General features: G+C 46.1%; 1 protein-coding gene across 4 annotated transcripts; it reads right to left on the bottom strand.

Annotated features, from left to right (window-relative positions):
- Window positions 1–875: 875 nt before the first annotated feature.
- Window positions 876–11,257, bottom strand: SLC25A28 (solute carrier family 25 member 28). Of its 4 annotated transcripts, none has more exons than XM_072805729.1 (4): window positions 11,019–11,257; window positions 4,261–4,489; window positions 3,092–3,148; window positions 876–1,726 (listed from the first exon to the last, which is right to left on the bottom strand). In XM_072805729.1, exons 2-4 carry the CDS (start codon window positions 4,481–4,483, stop codon window positions 1,209–1,211), a joined length of 798 nt encoding a protein of 265 aa, XP_072661830.1. In that variant the 5' UTR covers window positions 4,484–4,489; window positions 11,019–11,257; the 3' UTR covers window positions 876–1,208. The 4 variants fall into 4 exon arrangements, with proteins under 4 accessions (XP_072661830.1, XP_072661827.1, XP_072661828.1 ...); XM_072805726.1 differs by lacking the exon at window positions 11,019–11,257 and adding an exon at window positions 10,292–10,597; XM_072805727.1 differs by lacking the exon at window positions 11,019–11,257 and adding an exon at window positions 9,983–10,254.
- Window positions 11,258–13,132: the final 1,875 nt, after the last annotated feature.

The following is a 13,132-nucleotide window of genomic DNA, read 5'->3' as shown; positions in this document are numbered from 1 at the left end:
AGATGACATAATAAGGATGATAATGGTTGTTCTTGGAGGTAGATTTCTACTCTGTGTACTAAGGAACTTGTTAGTAACTGGTGATATCTAAACAAAGGAACAGACTAACCCACAAAGCATAGTGAAAGCCCCATCCCTGCTAGTCTCCCGACAGAGTCTAAGTAATTGTCAGGAGGGAACTTCTTCAGGAGGCAGGTTGGAGTATGTGCCCTCTGCTCATTTCTGATCTGCAGGAAGGCACAATTAGATTCACTTCTGGGAGCAAAAGATCTGGGTGGGGGTTTCAGTTCTGTACTTGCTGTGAGAACTTAAGCAAGGGGCACCCTCTCTGAGCTCTCTTTACCTGTAAAACAGAGATGATGCCTACTTCAGATTTTGTGAGAACCTAATGAAGTTGTGTATGGTACAGTACTTTGTAAAAGCCGTATGGCCAAATGAAAGATATCTTTATTTACCACGTAACCTTTAGGTCTTGCAGCTTCACTGAATAACTCTTGTTCTGCAACTACATTAGGAAACAAAGTGCCACGTGGGAAGTTTTCCTTTGGCAGGCAGAGCTGAGAGAGCAGAGATCTACTTCTTCGGTGCCACTCCATGGTCCCATGGAAAAGGCAACAGTGGGGATCAAGAGTGCCTGCGTAGCTAGGATCTGTCAGAGGTCATTGCTCCTGCCATCAGGGAGATTCCTTGGAGCCTATTACTAAGATAAAGGGAATAGGGCTCCAAAGTTTTACGTCACTGTGAAAATCAGCAAAAACCCAAACAATGGACACACTTGATAAACCTTCCCTTCGGGCCCCTCGATTTAAGCTTAAAGTCAAGAATGGTTGACAGCATTCCATCTCCCCTTTGGCAAAACAAACCCAATGAAACCATTTAATGTAAAGGCTTTTTATTAGGAACCACAGGAATGAGCTGCTTATTCCTCTATAACAGTCTAGAGCAGGTCATCAGGCCCAGGATGGAGAGGTTATCAAAGGTGCTGTGCTGTGCTTTGCTGCACTTGCTTAGGGCCTTGAAGGAAAGATGGCGACAACAGAGGTTGGCAGGAACTGGTGTTAGCCAAGACACCAACAGCCTGGGGAGAACCCTCTACCTTCCTTCCAACTCCACTCAAGGCTGGAGCATGCCAGGAGACAGAGCACGTGGCTGGAGCAGGCAGGCCGCAGCAGTGTTGAGCCCCTGGCCGCATTCTCTGCTATTTCACTTCACTTGCCTGCTCTCCACTCTTCTTGTCGTTTGGTGATTAGGTATTTGAAGAATTCATACACAGACCATGCGATGGCCGTGGAGGGGATCTGGTAAATCACTCTGGCCTGTACCCCTCGGAAGTAGGCGGTCACCCCACCTACTTGATATACCGTCCTGAAGGCACTAGCCATGCCTGTGATATGTCCTGTGATGTTTGAGTTCAAAGCCAGGGATTCCTGGGTGTTGAGCAGTGTTTTGCAAACGTCCAGTGGGGTTGTGGCAGCGGCAGCTACAGCTCCTGCACAGGCTCCAGAGAGAACGTGGGAGCTGGGGTTGTACCGTCTCTGGGGGTTAAAGTGCTCTTGCAGGAATTCATAGGTCATGAAGTGAATGGCTTGGAAGGGAACATTCATGGTTAGCTGCGTGGTGTAACTACGATAAAAGGCGCCGGCCCCTTCATTTTGCCACACTGCCCGTACACAGTCTGTCACCCGGTGATATGGTGAGTTGTACATCTGCATCCTCTGCTTGACCACTGGTGGTACCATCAACAAGAAGAAAAGAAACGATGGCAGCAATCAACCGGCGAGCAAGATTATCCAGATTCAGAGTCCCAAGTCAGCGAGTCAGCCATTGGAATGGAGAGAGAAAAAAAAAAAAAATACAAGTGAACTATATGAGTCTAATACGTTAACATTTCCCTTTTTTGAGAGGGGATAGAAGGTTGATAAGGGGCCAAAAAATAATAGACTCACTTCTAGTAGGATTTCTTTAAAACCAACCAGTGAGGGATGCCTGGGTGGCTCAGTTGGCTGGGTGTCTGCCTTGGGCTCAGGTTATGATCTCAGGGTCCTGGGATCAGAGCCCCACATAGGCCTCCCTGCTTGGTGGGGAGTCCGCTTCTCCCTTTCCCTTTGCCCCTCCCCCTGCTTGTGCTCACTCTTGCTCTCTTTCTCTCAAATAAAAGCTTTAAAAAAAACAAACCAACCAATGAACACACAGAATATATGTAGGATTTAGAGACTCCAGAGAGTTTCCTTGAAAAAAGTACCTACCTCTTATTATCATCTTACCCTTTCACAAAACCCAAGACAAGAAATGATTCAGGGGCAGTGAACATAATGATGAACAGAGAGCCCTAATAATCTCAATCCTCGGGTATACAGAGCACCAAACGCTCACAACATGAAGATGTTTAATCCTCCTACAGGAGAAGAGCTACCACAACGAAAACAAAATTCTTAACCAAGAAGACTGTGGCTTTAGTTTCTAAACATCTACTTCCTCAAGTAGATACTGTGATTCAAGTCCTGGATCTTCAGCTTAGGTCTGGCCCTTTCCACATCATGGCCTTGCCTAGATAGGTAAAGAACTGCAACTTGAAGAACATGGCAACCATGCTCTCCCTCCATATTTGTTTGGGTACCTCATTTTCTACCTGAAAAGCCAAGATCCAAGCAGCCATGCAGGAACTGAGCTCTACAATTTATCCTTTCATTCCTATTTCAACCATCTTTATTCCAACAAGAAAGGCAGGATTTTTAAATGTTAAAATCCATCTTCACTTCTTTGAAGAAAAGTGAAATAATCTGTTAAATTTTCAGATGAGATTAAATCTACTACAGAGAGGACTTCCAAGAAGGCCCAGGAATAGGCGAGGTAGAGCCACATCTTTTTTCAGAGAAGCCCCAAAGACATATTAAGTCTCCCTGAATTTGCTTCCTAAGGGGCTCCTCCTCAGTACTGACAACATAGAGGGAGCGCACTCTACTGGTAAGACACGGTACCCACCAAAACCAACCTAGTGCTCTCTGGCTTTCTTCAGCAAACCAGAAATCAAGGAAAAGCCCAGAGATGCAGATGCAGCTGCCCACAGAAGGGAAGGCTGCAGAATCATTACCTTCTGCTGGATTCATGGCTGCATCATGCAGTAATGTTGCTACACACCCGGCTGCACCTGCAAAGGAGAAAACAACTGCCACATGTAAGGCCAGGAGAGGTCAAGCCATTCACTGAGGCCCCAGGGAGAAGCGGGGCAGGGCTAAGCCACAGGAGGGAGAGGGAATCTAAGAGCCAGTTCCAAAGATGGGAACCTACTGCTCCTATAACCCCGTTCTGAGAAATGAAGATATATGTACCCACTAACTTAGTAAGATCACCAGTCTACATTCTATGTATAATAGGGAGGCCAGAAATAGCCAAGTTTTATACAGCCAGATTTTATACAGTTCTGAGTATAAATGAAGTTTACACCCTAGACAGGAAGCAGACCCACTGTGGCCAAGGGATGCCAGCACCAGCTGCCTCCAGTGGAGGGAGAACATGAGGGGCATGTAGTCAGATTTGCATCACAGCATCTCATCCTCCATCCTGCTGCACCTATGCTGCACAGTCCTTCCCCAAACTCTAACATCTGTTTATCTAGGCCTTTCCTTCAGGTCCTGAAAGGCCATATCCCTCACCATTCCTCTCCACTCTCAATTTGGGTTTCAATCCTCAAGTACCAGGCTGCTGTCCCTTCCCTTACTTCCACATAACCTGCAACCCTCTGGTTTCTCTACGGAAGTCCCTTGGCCCCCACTGCAATTCACTTATTGAGGCTTGGTCATATCCTCAACAACACAAACTGCCTCTGGTCAGTTAGGATCCTGAAAAATGAGGCAAAGATCTGGGGTTCCATTAATGTCTTCCTTGGGCAGCTGGGTCACCTCTTATTCTGCCCTGAGGGACAGGACACCACCCAACTATCAAGAAATACACAACTGGGGGGGGGTAGTTTTGTGTGTCTCCACATTACCAGGGCATTAGTAGTTGATGCAGGGAGATGAAAAGAGTCGAGCTGGTAGGTAAGGAAAGATACTGTAACTTTGTTGAGGTGCCCCAAAGAGAGGGGTGGGTTGAAGTAGCCCGTTGTCTGAGAACATCAGGTTTGGAAGTCCCTCCCCTATAATCTGGCCTACCCCAGCCCAGAGCTTCAGCTCCAAACCATGCTGAGACTGGAAAGCATGGACAGCAGCAAAGCCCAGAGAGTTGAGAAAGTGGGGGAACCAGCACAGGAAGGCTCAATACCGTTGGCAATATGGCTATTGCCCCCAGGATGGATTACATCACTCAATGTCTTTTTTAACTTTTCATAGCAGGCAAAATAGAGGGCATGGGCAGGCCCTGCGCCTGTTGCTGTGACGTTCAGCCCCCGCATAGGCCTCCACAGGCCCTCCGTTCGTATAATCCTCCAGAGTGCCTCCAACACATTTCGATAGCGGGCGGCTGGGTCAGGCTGTAGGCTTTGCATCCGGGTCTGGAATTACAGAAAGAAGTGCAGCGTCAGCAATGCCAACTCCTCATTCAACTTCCCAACTTCAACACTAAGGCTGTGGGTACTTCTATGTGGAATCGTGCCAACGTGCAGGAGTGCTCCCTGGTATCCAATTTTACTTTCTTCCAAATCTGTGTCTAGTCTTTCCACAGCTTGGACCTTTCTTTTGCTAGTCATCTATCAGGGGAACACTGTTCTTGTGAATAGGATATTCTGAGAATATCACTGCTTGGGAAGGATCCTTGAACTCTGAAATGATTCATAGCCCCAGCAACAAATATCAAGCCTGTGTTTCAGAAGTTGCATTTGTACTGTAATAAACTCAGGCCAAGAGTTCTTTGCAAATGGATTCTACAGTCAACTATTTACTGTCTACAACATACTTTATGCATTATTTCTGGAGATTGATCCTAGGTCTGCTTCCTGACCACACACTACACTAATGAGATGACAGCTCATCCTTTGTTATATCCTTGATGATTATCTGAGTTTCCCGGATTATTTGGCATTGGCAGCTGGGCCTGTAGGTTAAACTCTTGGCAGAGATAGCATTTGTAATCAATGCTGCTCTAATTTCCTGGGAAAGAGCATTTACCTTGAAACCACGAAGGATGGAAAGCAACCTAGACTGAAGGAATTTTCAGATTTCTAATATAAACTGAATGAACCCCCAAATTGGCATCACTAATATTAGTCTTCATGAAACATAAACCTTGGAATTTCCAGAGAATTCAATGACTGGTACAGAATACATGGTGGACACTTTGTATGATGTTCCTGGACAAAGTTGGGTTGAAATTTGGAAAATTAATCTTTTCGAAACATTCCCCAAATCATGGACCCTCAGAAGACGGGTGGGTCTCCTAACGAAAATCCTGTCTGTTTGATCCATTTTAAGATTAAAGTAGTATGGAAACTAACGATATAAAATCAATGTCTAGTGGCTGGAATAGAGTAAGCACTTAAGATTTGTTTGTTGAATGAATTAAAGAACAAATGAATCTTAGCTGTCTGCACCAGTTCACAAAGTAAAAAGTAGGCTATTAGTCGGTAGGGGCAACTAATGCCCAAGTATAGTTTAAATTCCTACTTCATTCCAATTACTGATTCAGTTTGAATTTAAAAGCTTAAACTTTCCTTTTGGCCATCTGGAATCTAAGACTATTGCCTCTTCTCAAGAGCACAGGAGGAAAAAAACTAACCAGATTAACAGGTCCTAGTTAGCTGCAAGCCATACACATTCCTCTAAAGTTATTTTCTCCTGTTCATTACCAACAAAGAACTGGAAGCTTAAAAGCTTAATTACTATAAGTTCAGTCAGAAATACTGTATCACTTATTACAGTTTGACACATTCGTTCTACTTCTCAAAAAAAAAAAAACAACACCCCATAAATTTCTGATAAAGGATATGCTTACGAATCTCTCATATCACCCAGGAGTATAGAATCCATTATTCAGTCACTACAGGTCTTTGCTGGCTATGGCTGCTGGTAAAGATAAACTGGGCCTGGTAGCTTTACAATGATTTGTTTCCATAGGTTTGTTCGAAACTAATCTCATATAAGGAGAATGTTCAGAAGTTGCATTGCTTTGCTGAAGTCAGTGGCATTATTTAGGCAACCAGGCTTCAAAGGCCTGGCCTCAGAGACCTGGAACCTTTCACTGCCAAGAGAAACCTGGACTGAAAGTTACTTTGAACATTTTATACACACCTCTAAATCTAACTCACAGTTCTACCTCTACCCTTATGGAAAGGACCCAGGCATAAGCTATGCCAAATATAAAAATGAATATGGCTTTGAAGAAAAGCCAAATGAACTAATAGGGAGATAAGTGGCTTTGTAACTGGCAAGCCATATTTGACTCAGAAAGCCTGAGTATGAGCCCCTGCTTTGCTAGATGTGTAGTTTTGGATGTCACTTAACCTGAATTTCAGTGCTGTCATCTAAAACATGAGATTAAGAATGGCTCATGGGGCTGTTGCAGGGATTCAAAGAGGGCATGTAAAAGCCATTGGTAATTTATGAAGCACTAGAAATATAAGGCTTTTTATTGTATTCAAACAAGAGTCTTGGAAATATTTGTTTATATCTTAGAATTTATAGGTCATGGCAGCATTGTGTCTTGTTTACATCATTTCACAAATGTGCATGGGCAACTAACTGGATCTTAGCCACTAGTAAATCAAGTTTAATTTTTTATTTTTTGTTTTTACTTTATAGTTTCTCTGTGGCTATAATGATTTTTATGTTCAGCTATTAATCTGAAGGTCATGTTTAGGAATGAGCACTATCGTAAAACGCTGTGCTTTGCTTGTCTCTGGAAATCTATTTCTGGGAGGCTGTATGGAAGGCTAAGAGTCAGACTGGGTTCAAATAATGACTGTGCCACTTGCTTCCTTTTCTTTATCTGTAAAATAATGAAAATGGTATATACTTCATGAAATTGCTTCTCAAGGATTAAATGAATAAATATATGTCAAGGCACATCAGTTAGTGCTTGGCAGTAAGAACAATTACCATTTATTGAATAATAATTATTATTATTAGATACAAGAAAGTAAAATAAGCCAATGTTTCCATTTCCTAACCTTTCATTGGTGAATGTGTATAGATAACCATTTACCTCTGGAGTTTGGAAAAGATTTATTTCCCTTTGCCCTTTCTTTATTATGTAAGTAGATTATTTATGTCACCATTATGGAGCCAAAAAGTAGCACCTTGGTGACAGGTGGGTACTTAGATGATTTTGAGAAGAGTTCTAACTACTTTGGTTGTCGAGCCTACCCCCATAGATAAAGTCTGGTATTTGCCTCTGAGAATGAGAAAAGGAAAACTGGAATATATTTGGGCTCCCAAACCTCCCTATTATGACCATGTAAATAGTTGGCTGAGTAACTATGGCCTAGAGAGATTATGCTAGGTTCCTCCCAAGGATATTTTAAATCAACTTGACCCTGATAAGTGGCTGGGGTGCACAGGCTTGCATGCCAAGAGGCAATGTCAACTTTCATTTGCAAACACCGTGGTTACTGTTGAGGCTCCAACACAGATACCTGCCTCTAGTCTTAGGGACCGTTGGGCTGCTCTTCTTCTCCACCATCATTTATGGTAAAAGAGGAACTAGGAAGCCCTGGGACAAGTGAACTGGGAAGTCCTTACAGAAGGATGAAATTTGAATTTTACTTTTCCTGTCTGCATAACAATGTCTAACAAGCTACTGACACTAAATCCTACTGGTCTCACCTAGTTGTTCCCTCTAGTCACTTAAATCCTAGCATTAATGGCAAATGAAAATGATTCTTCTAAAATGAGCTTCTGTATCTTTGAAGACTCTTGAGCATTTTTTCCCTCCAGATCAAATAATTATTTAATATAGGGCTTTGAGCCATGACTGTAATGTTGTATGACTAATTTTTTTAAAACAAACATTTCAAAGTTTATGTAAATGAATAAGAACTGTTCTTGAAAACAGTTACCTTGGCAGGCTAGAAGTAACTTATTCCAGCAATGCTGTGATTATGCAAAATATTTCTGGAACTCCTCTTTCAGAAGTGTTCCCTCAATGGGTTTGTCAGCCTCAAGAATAAGTCAGTCCCCCTGCTTTCTGGTCCTACCTTCTCTTGGACTCCAATAAGTATTACCCATTTTGATCTTCTACCTTATCTGTCATTTTTTTATTCCGAATGGTCTGTTACAAAAAAGAAAGAAAGAAAGAAAGAAAGAAAGAAAGAGAAAGAAAGAAAGAAAGAAAGAAAGAAAGAAAGAAAGAAAGAAAGAGAAAGAAAGAAAGAAAGAAAGAAAGAAAGAAAGAAAGAAAGAAAGAAAGAAAGAAAGAAAGAAAGAAGAAAAGAAACTATTTTGTCACAGGGCAAAGATTTGCCCTCTACAAGAACATGCACCAAAATATTCTAGAGCCATTTCTAACAGAGAGATCTATAAAATATTTTGCAGCAGCATAACATTATGTAAAGATATGGAATAAGGAAAAAAAAAAGATGGAATAAAGAGACTGCCTCCCAAGGTAATAGGACAACACTTAAGTTGATAAGTTACAGTAAGTAATATCTCTAAGCTGGTCACATTATTACATTGTATTTTGCAAGTCATTAAATAATTTTCATTGCTTTCCTTGATCTAGTTTTCATTTAAACATAGCACCCGAGACTCTGCTCTCTACTCATAGTCTAAGTATCGTGAAGTTAGTTTACTTTGCAGTTAGGTCATTTTCATTTTTGGATATATACCATTAACAACTCACAGTCATTCAACCTAGACTTTATTACATAAATGTCTGAATCTTTCTTTTTTATTTGTACTTATCCACTTTACATTTTAATACTGCTAGAGCATTAACCATTGCCTTACTTCTCTCACATAGATTTTACTGTTTATTTCTATTTCTCTCAATTGACAAGGGTATGTAAAATTCTAACATCTATTTTAACCAAGTGCATTTACCAGTTTCAATAGGTGTGGCCGTTGGTAGGAGTTGCTTTGCACTGTGCTAGAAAGCTATCAACTCAATGTCATTCACAAAGCTTAATGAGCACTTTCCTCGTTTCCTTTTCCACACTAATGAAAACGTGTGAGAGTGCCAGAACCAAGGAGAAGCAGTATTGAGTTGTATTTCCCAACTCAATACTCTCTCCTTTTGAACCTGTAACATTTTCCTAATTTGAGAAGAAAACACATGTCAAGGAGCTGTGAGGATACTATTACTCCTAACATGTAAAGGAAGCATCAGTCTCTGTCAATTCATTTATTTCAACAGTCCCCTTGAATTTACTTTTCATTCAATCTAGTCCTCGCTTTTAGGGGTTGGAACCTTTGCTAGAGCACAAGAATGAGAACTATAAAGAACAATCCGTTCCGTCTTCACCTAGCTTTCTTCAGAGGCACCTGACTTCTTTACCCACTAATCAGTCTGCTTGGTTGGGGTTGCAATTAGTTTTTACTTTCACAGGAATCCTACCTTCATGTTGACCCTGTTTCATTTTCTTCACTCGTACATCTACTCTTCAATATCATCATGCTTCCCTTCTAGGCAGCTTTCCTCTTTTTGTCAACTTTAGGTGGCTAAAGAAATAACACTGTCAGGTCTGTCTCTCGTTTGGGGGGCTGGTGTGCTCCCTGCACCTACGAAATCCTAATCCCGGCTTAGTTTTTATGTTCAGGAAATAGGTGGAGTATCATGCTTGCTGCAGAGAAACCGAAACCTTTTCCTGAACATGGTCTTTCCCAAATTGTTTCCAGCCTGGAACTATGAATTCTGACTGAACAATGATTTCTAGTCACTCATAGGTTAGGAGAGAGATTTCAGATTTCGGTACCTGCCCCATCACTTTTAAGGGAAGACACAGTAAGAAGCTGGTAAAAGCACTCGCCCAGAGAGCATCTCAAGCCGTTAAGATCCTATGCAGGGTCTGATTCACTCCAGTTGGCTTCACCTTAATCAGACTGGTAGCACTTACCTGTTCCATCCCATCCCACCCTATTCCTGTTTAGTCCCAGCTAGGATCCAGGGCTTTGGCTGACAGGTTTTCTTTCCACAGTCCCGATTCAGAGCTCACTGACGGTTAGAAATGGGTCCTGGTTCCTGGCTGGGTTCAGTTCCCAGCCGGGACCTTGCTTGCATGAAGTATCGGTCGATTCGTGTGGTGATGGCAGGAGCCAGGAAGAAACCCATGTCGGCTCCGGCTGCCGGCCGGGATCCTGGCTCCGGACAGGACCCAGGGGTCGGGTCAGCCCCAGGTCGGATTCGGAGCCGGTCCAGGTCTCACCTTGACGCAGTCGATGGGATACATCACGCAGTGCTCCAGGATCCCTGCCACGGCGCCCGCCACCATGTGCGTGGTGACAGTGGCTCCAGCCGGCAGCGCCTCGTAGTCCGGGCCGGAGTCCGGATCCTGCCGTACTGGGGGCCTGCAGGCCCCGGCCTCCCCGCCGCCGGCCCCCCGGCCCACGCCCCGCTGCAGCCACCCGTCCAGCAGCGCCGACTCCCCGGGGCTCCGCCCCGGCCCAGCCGCCGGCCCCCCCGCCACACCGCCAGCACCCCGCCCCTCCAACTCCATCCACCCGGGCCAGCTGCGGCGCCCACCCTCGCCGCCGCTGCCGCTGCCGCCACCGCCCCCCGGCCCCGTGGTGTCCGCCTCAGGCGCGGCCCAGAGAGCCCGGGGCCTCCGGCTCCCGCTTGGCCCGCGGACACGCCCCTCAGCCAGCCATTGGTGCAGCCGCCAAGTTAGCCCCGCCCCCTTGCTTACGAAGGAAAAATAGGTCCTTGGTATTGGAGAAGTTGCCTGTCACTCCTCCGCCCTGCTGCGTTGCTACGGCTTAGGTCCCACCCCTTCCCCTTTGATCTTGGAAGCTTCTTGTTTATTGGCCATTGATTGGCCAACATCTAAGAACGACCCGCCCACCGACTTTTCTGGAGGGCGGGAGAAACTTTAGGGCTGAACTTTGATAGGCTCAACCACTCTTGATATTTTGACCGCGACCATTGGGCCTCACCACGTCGGGATCCGATTGGCTACGGGGAGAGAGCGGAGAGCCCAGGGGCGAGAGAGACCGGATTTGGGGCCCAGACTGGCTGCTGGGGAGCCTGTGGGTGCTGCACGCCGGCTCCTCTCGTGGAGGGGGTGGGGCGGCGCCAGGCCCTCAAGGTCAAACCGCTGCAGTCAGCCGTTGGGACCTGCGTTCGAGCGCCGGCGCCGGCCCCGGCCCGAGTTCTGTTCCCGCGGGATCTCGGGCTGGCGTGAGGTGGAGCCCGCTTGGGTCGGGTATCCCCTGGCGCGGCCCGCGGGCCTGTCCGGGAAGCTGTTGCGACACGCGGGCGGAGGCCCGTGGCCTGCGGCTGGATCCGGCGTTCTGTCCCCTCCTCCCCCCGGGCCGCGCGCGAGCCGCCTCCCGAGGGCCCCGCGCGCGCCGCCCCGGGCTCGCGCCCGAAGTCGCCCAGGAAAGCCCGCTGGCGCCGGCCCCGCGCCAGGCCGAGAGCCGGAGGCCGGACGGAGATGTCGAAACCGGGCGGCGGGATTCGGAGGTGACAGGCGGAGAGGCGGGTCCGGAAGCAGCTGCCCCAGCAGCGCGGCGAGGGTGGCGACTGCGGAGAAGCTCGGCCCTCCGGCTTTCCCCTGCGGACGCGCTGACGGTCACCCCTGCCGCGTGGTGGCTGCCGCTTGCGAGAGGCCCGCGGCGCGTCCCGGGCGGCTCGCCGGAGTTTGAGAGGGGCACTCGCCGGTTAAGGCACGACGCCGGCGGTGCCCGGCGCGAGCACCGCCTCCGCCTCTGCCTCCGCCTCCGCCTCCCGCGCCGGCACGTGGCGGGGGAGCTGCACGCGGGCGCCCGGCTCGGTCCGCCTGCCTCCGCCTCCCTTCCCGGCAGCGCTGGCACGAGCCTCCCCGGGGTGGTTCCCAGCGCTCCCCGATCACGGGGCTCGCCCAGATGATGATGCAGCTGTGAACTTGCCCATCTCGTTTACAAGTGTACGTCTGTTCCATTTACAGAGCTTTCCTTGCTCTAAATACGGAAGAGGCTTTACTTTTCTTCTTCTTCTTCTTCTTGAAACCTTAGCCTTTCTCTGGGCCTCCGAGGGTTTTTGTTTTTAACTGATTTTCTCACCTATTCGCTTCCTCCTCACCAGTACTTATTAACCTTTGGGGAAATAACGAAACTACAAATCCTTTCCCGTCCACTTCCCACTCCCCGTGCATGTAGGGGTCCGTTCTTCAGGTTAAGAATCCTACATCTTCCCTCTTCTGTAGCTCGCATCCCTGAGTAGGTCTCCCCAACAGAAAACCACTCGGTCCTGCTAGGGCACTCATTTCCTCTACTGCCGAACTACTCCAGTAATGAGCTTTTTCTCCTTAACCCCTACATTTTTACCCCTTTATTCAGTGGTCACAAATGACCTTTCCGAATGCAATCGTCTTTTTCTTATTTCTTCTTGCCCCCACTGACCCATCCCTCACTGAATTTTTTTTTTTTTTTCCTCGCTAGGAACCACTGTATTCTACGTTTTAGATTTCTCGGTCTCCTGCCCTTCTCTACCCGCTGAGGGAAAACATTCCTAAAGGTTTAATGCTTCTTGTTCATCTTTAATACCTTAAAGAACCTTACCATTCCAACTCTGTTTTCACCACTGGACTTGTATTTCCCTCCTCGAATACCTTTTTGTTTTCTTAAATTTAAACGTACAGTGCAATATTGGTTTCTGGAGTAGAATTCAGTTATTCATCACTTACAATGGTGCTTATCACATCAAGTGTCCTTGTAAATACCTATCACCTGTCTAGCCCACACGCCTCCCTCCATCAATCCTGTTTGTTCCCTATTGTTGGGTCTCTTATGCCTTGCTTTCCTCTCCTATTTTTCTTTTTCCCCTTCCAATATGTCCATCTATTTTCTTAAATTCCACATAGGAGTGAGATCATATGGTATTTGTCTTTCTCTGACTTGATTTCACTGAGCATAATACACTTTAGCTCCACTTATGTCATTGCAAATGGCAAGATTTCATTCTTTTTCATGACCAAGTAATATTCCATTGTATATGTAAACAGTGTCTTTTTTTTTTTAAGATTTTAATTATTCATGAGAGAGACACAGAGGCAGAGGGAGCTTGATGT

The sequence above is a fragment of the Canis lupus genome, chromosome 29 (assembly GCF_048164855.1).
Source record: "Canis lupus baileyi chromosome 29, mCanLup2.hap1, whole genome shotgun sequence".
NCBI lineage: Eukaryota > Metazoa > Chordata > Mammalia > Carnivora > Canidae > Canis > Canis lupus.
The sequence above is the reverse complement of the archived record's forward strand: the minus strand, read 5'-3'. Positions and strand labels throughout refer to the sequence as shown.

Bases quoted from the DNA above. Each gene is read 5' to 3' on its own strand.
- SLC25A28 (XM_072805726.1), bottom strand. From the start codon at position 10,582: ATGGAGTTGGAGGGGCGGGGTGCTGGCGGTGTGGCGGGGGGGCCGGCG. The intron at 3,149-4,260 runs GTATTGAGCCTT...TCTCCTTTGCAG, and splicing joins CAATAGCCATATTGCCAACG to GTGCAGCCGGGTGTGTAGCA. The intron at 1,727-3,091 runs GTAATGATTCTG...TGGTACCACCAG, and splicing joins AGCCATGAATCCAGCAGAAG to TGGTCAAGCAGAGGATGCAG.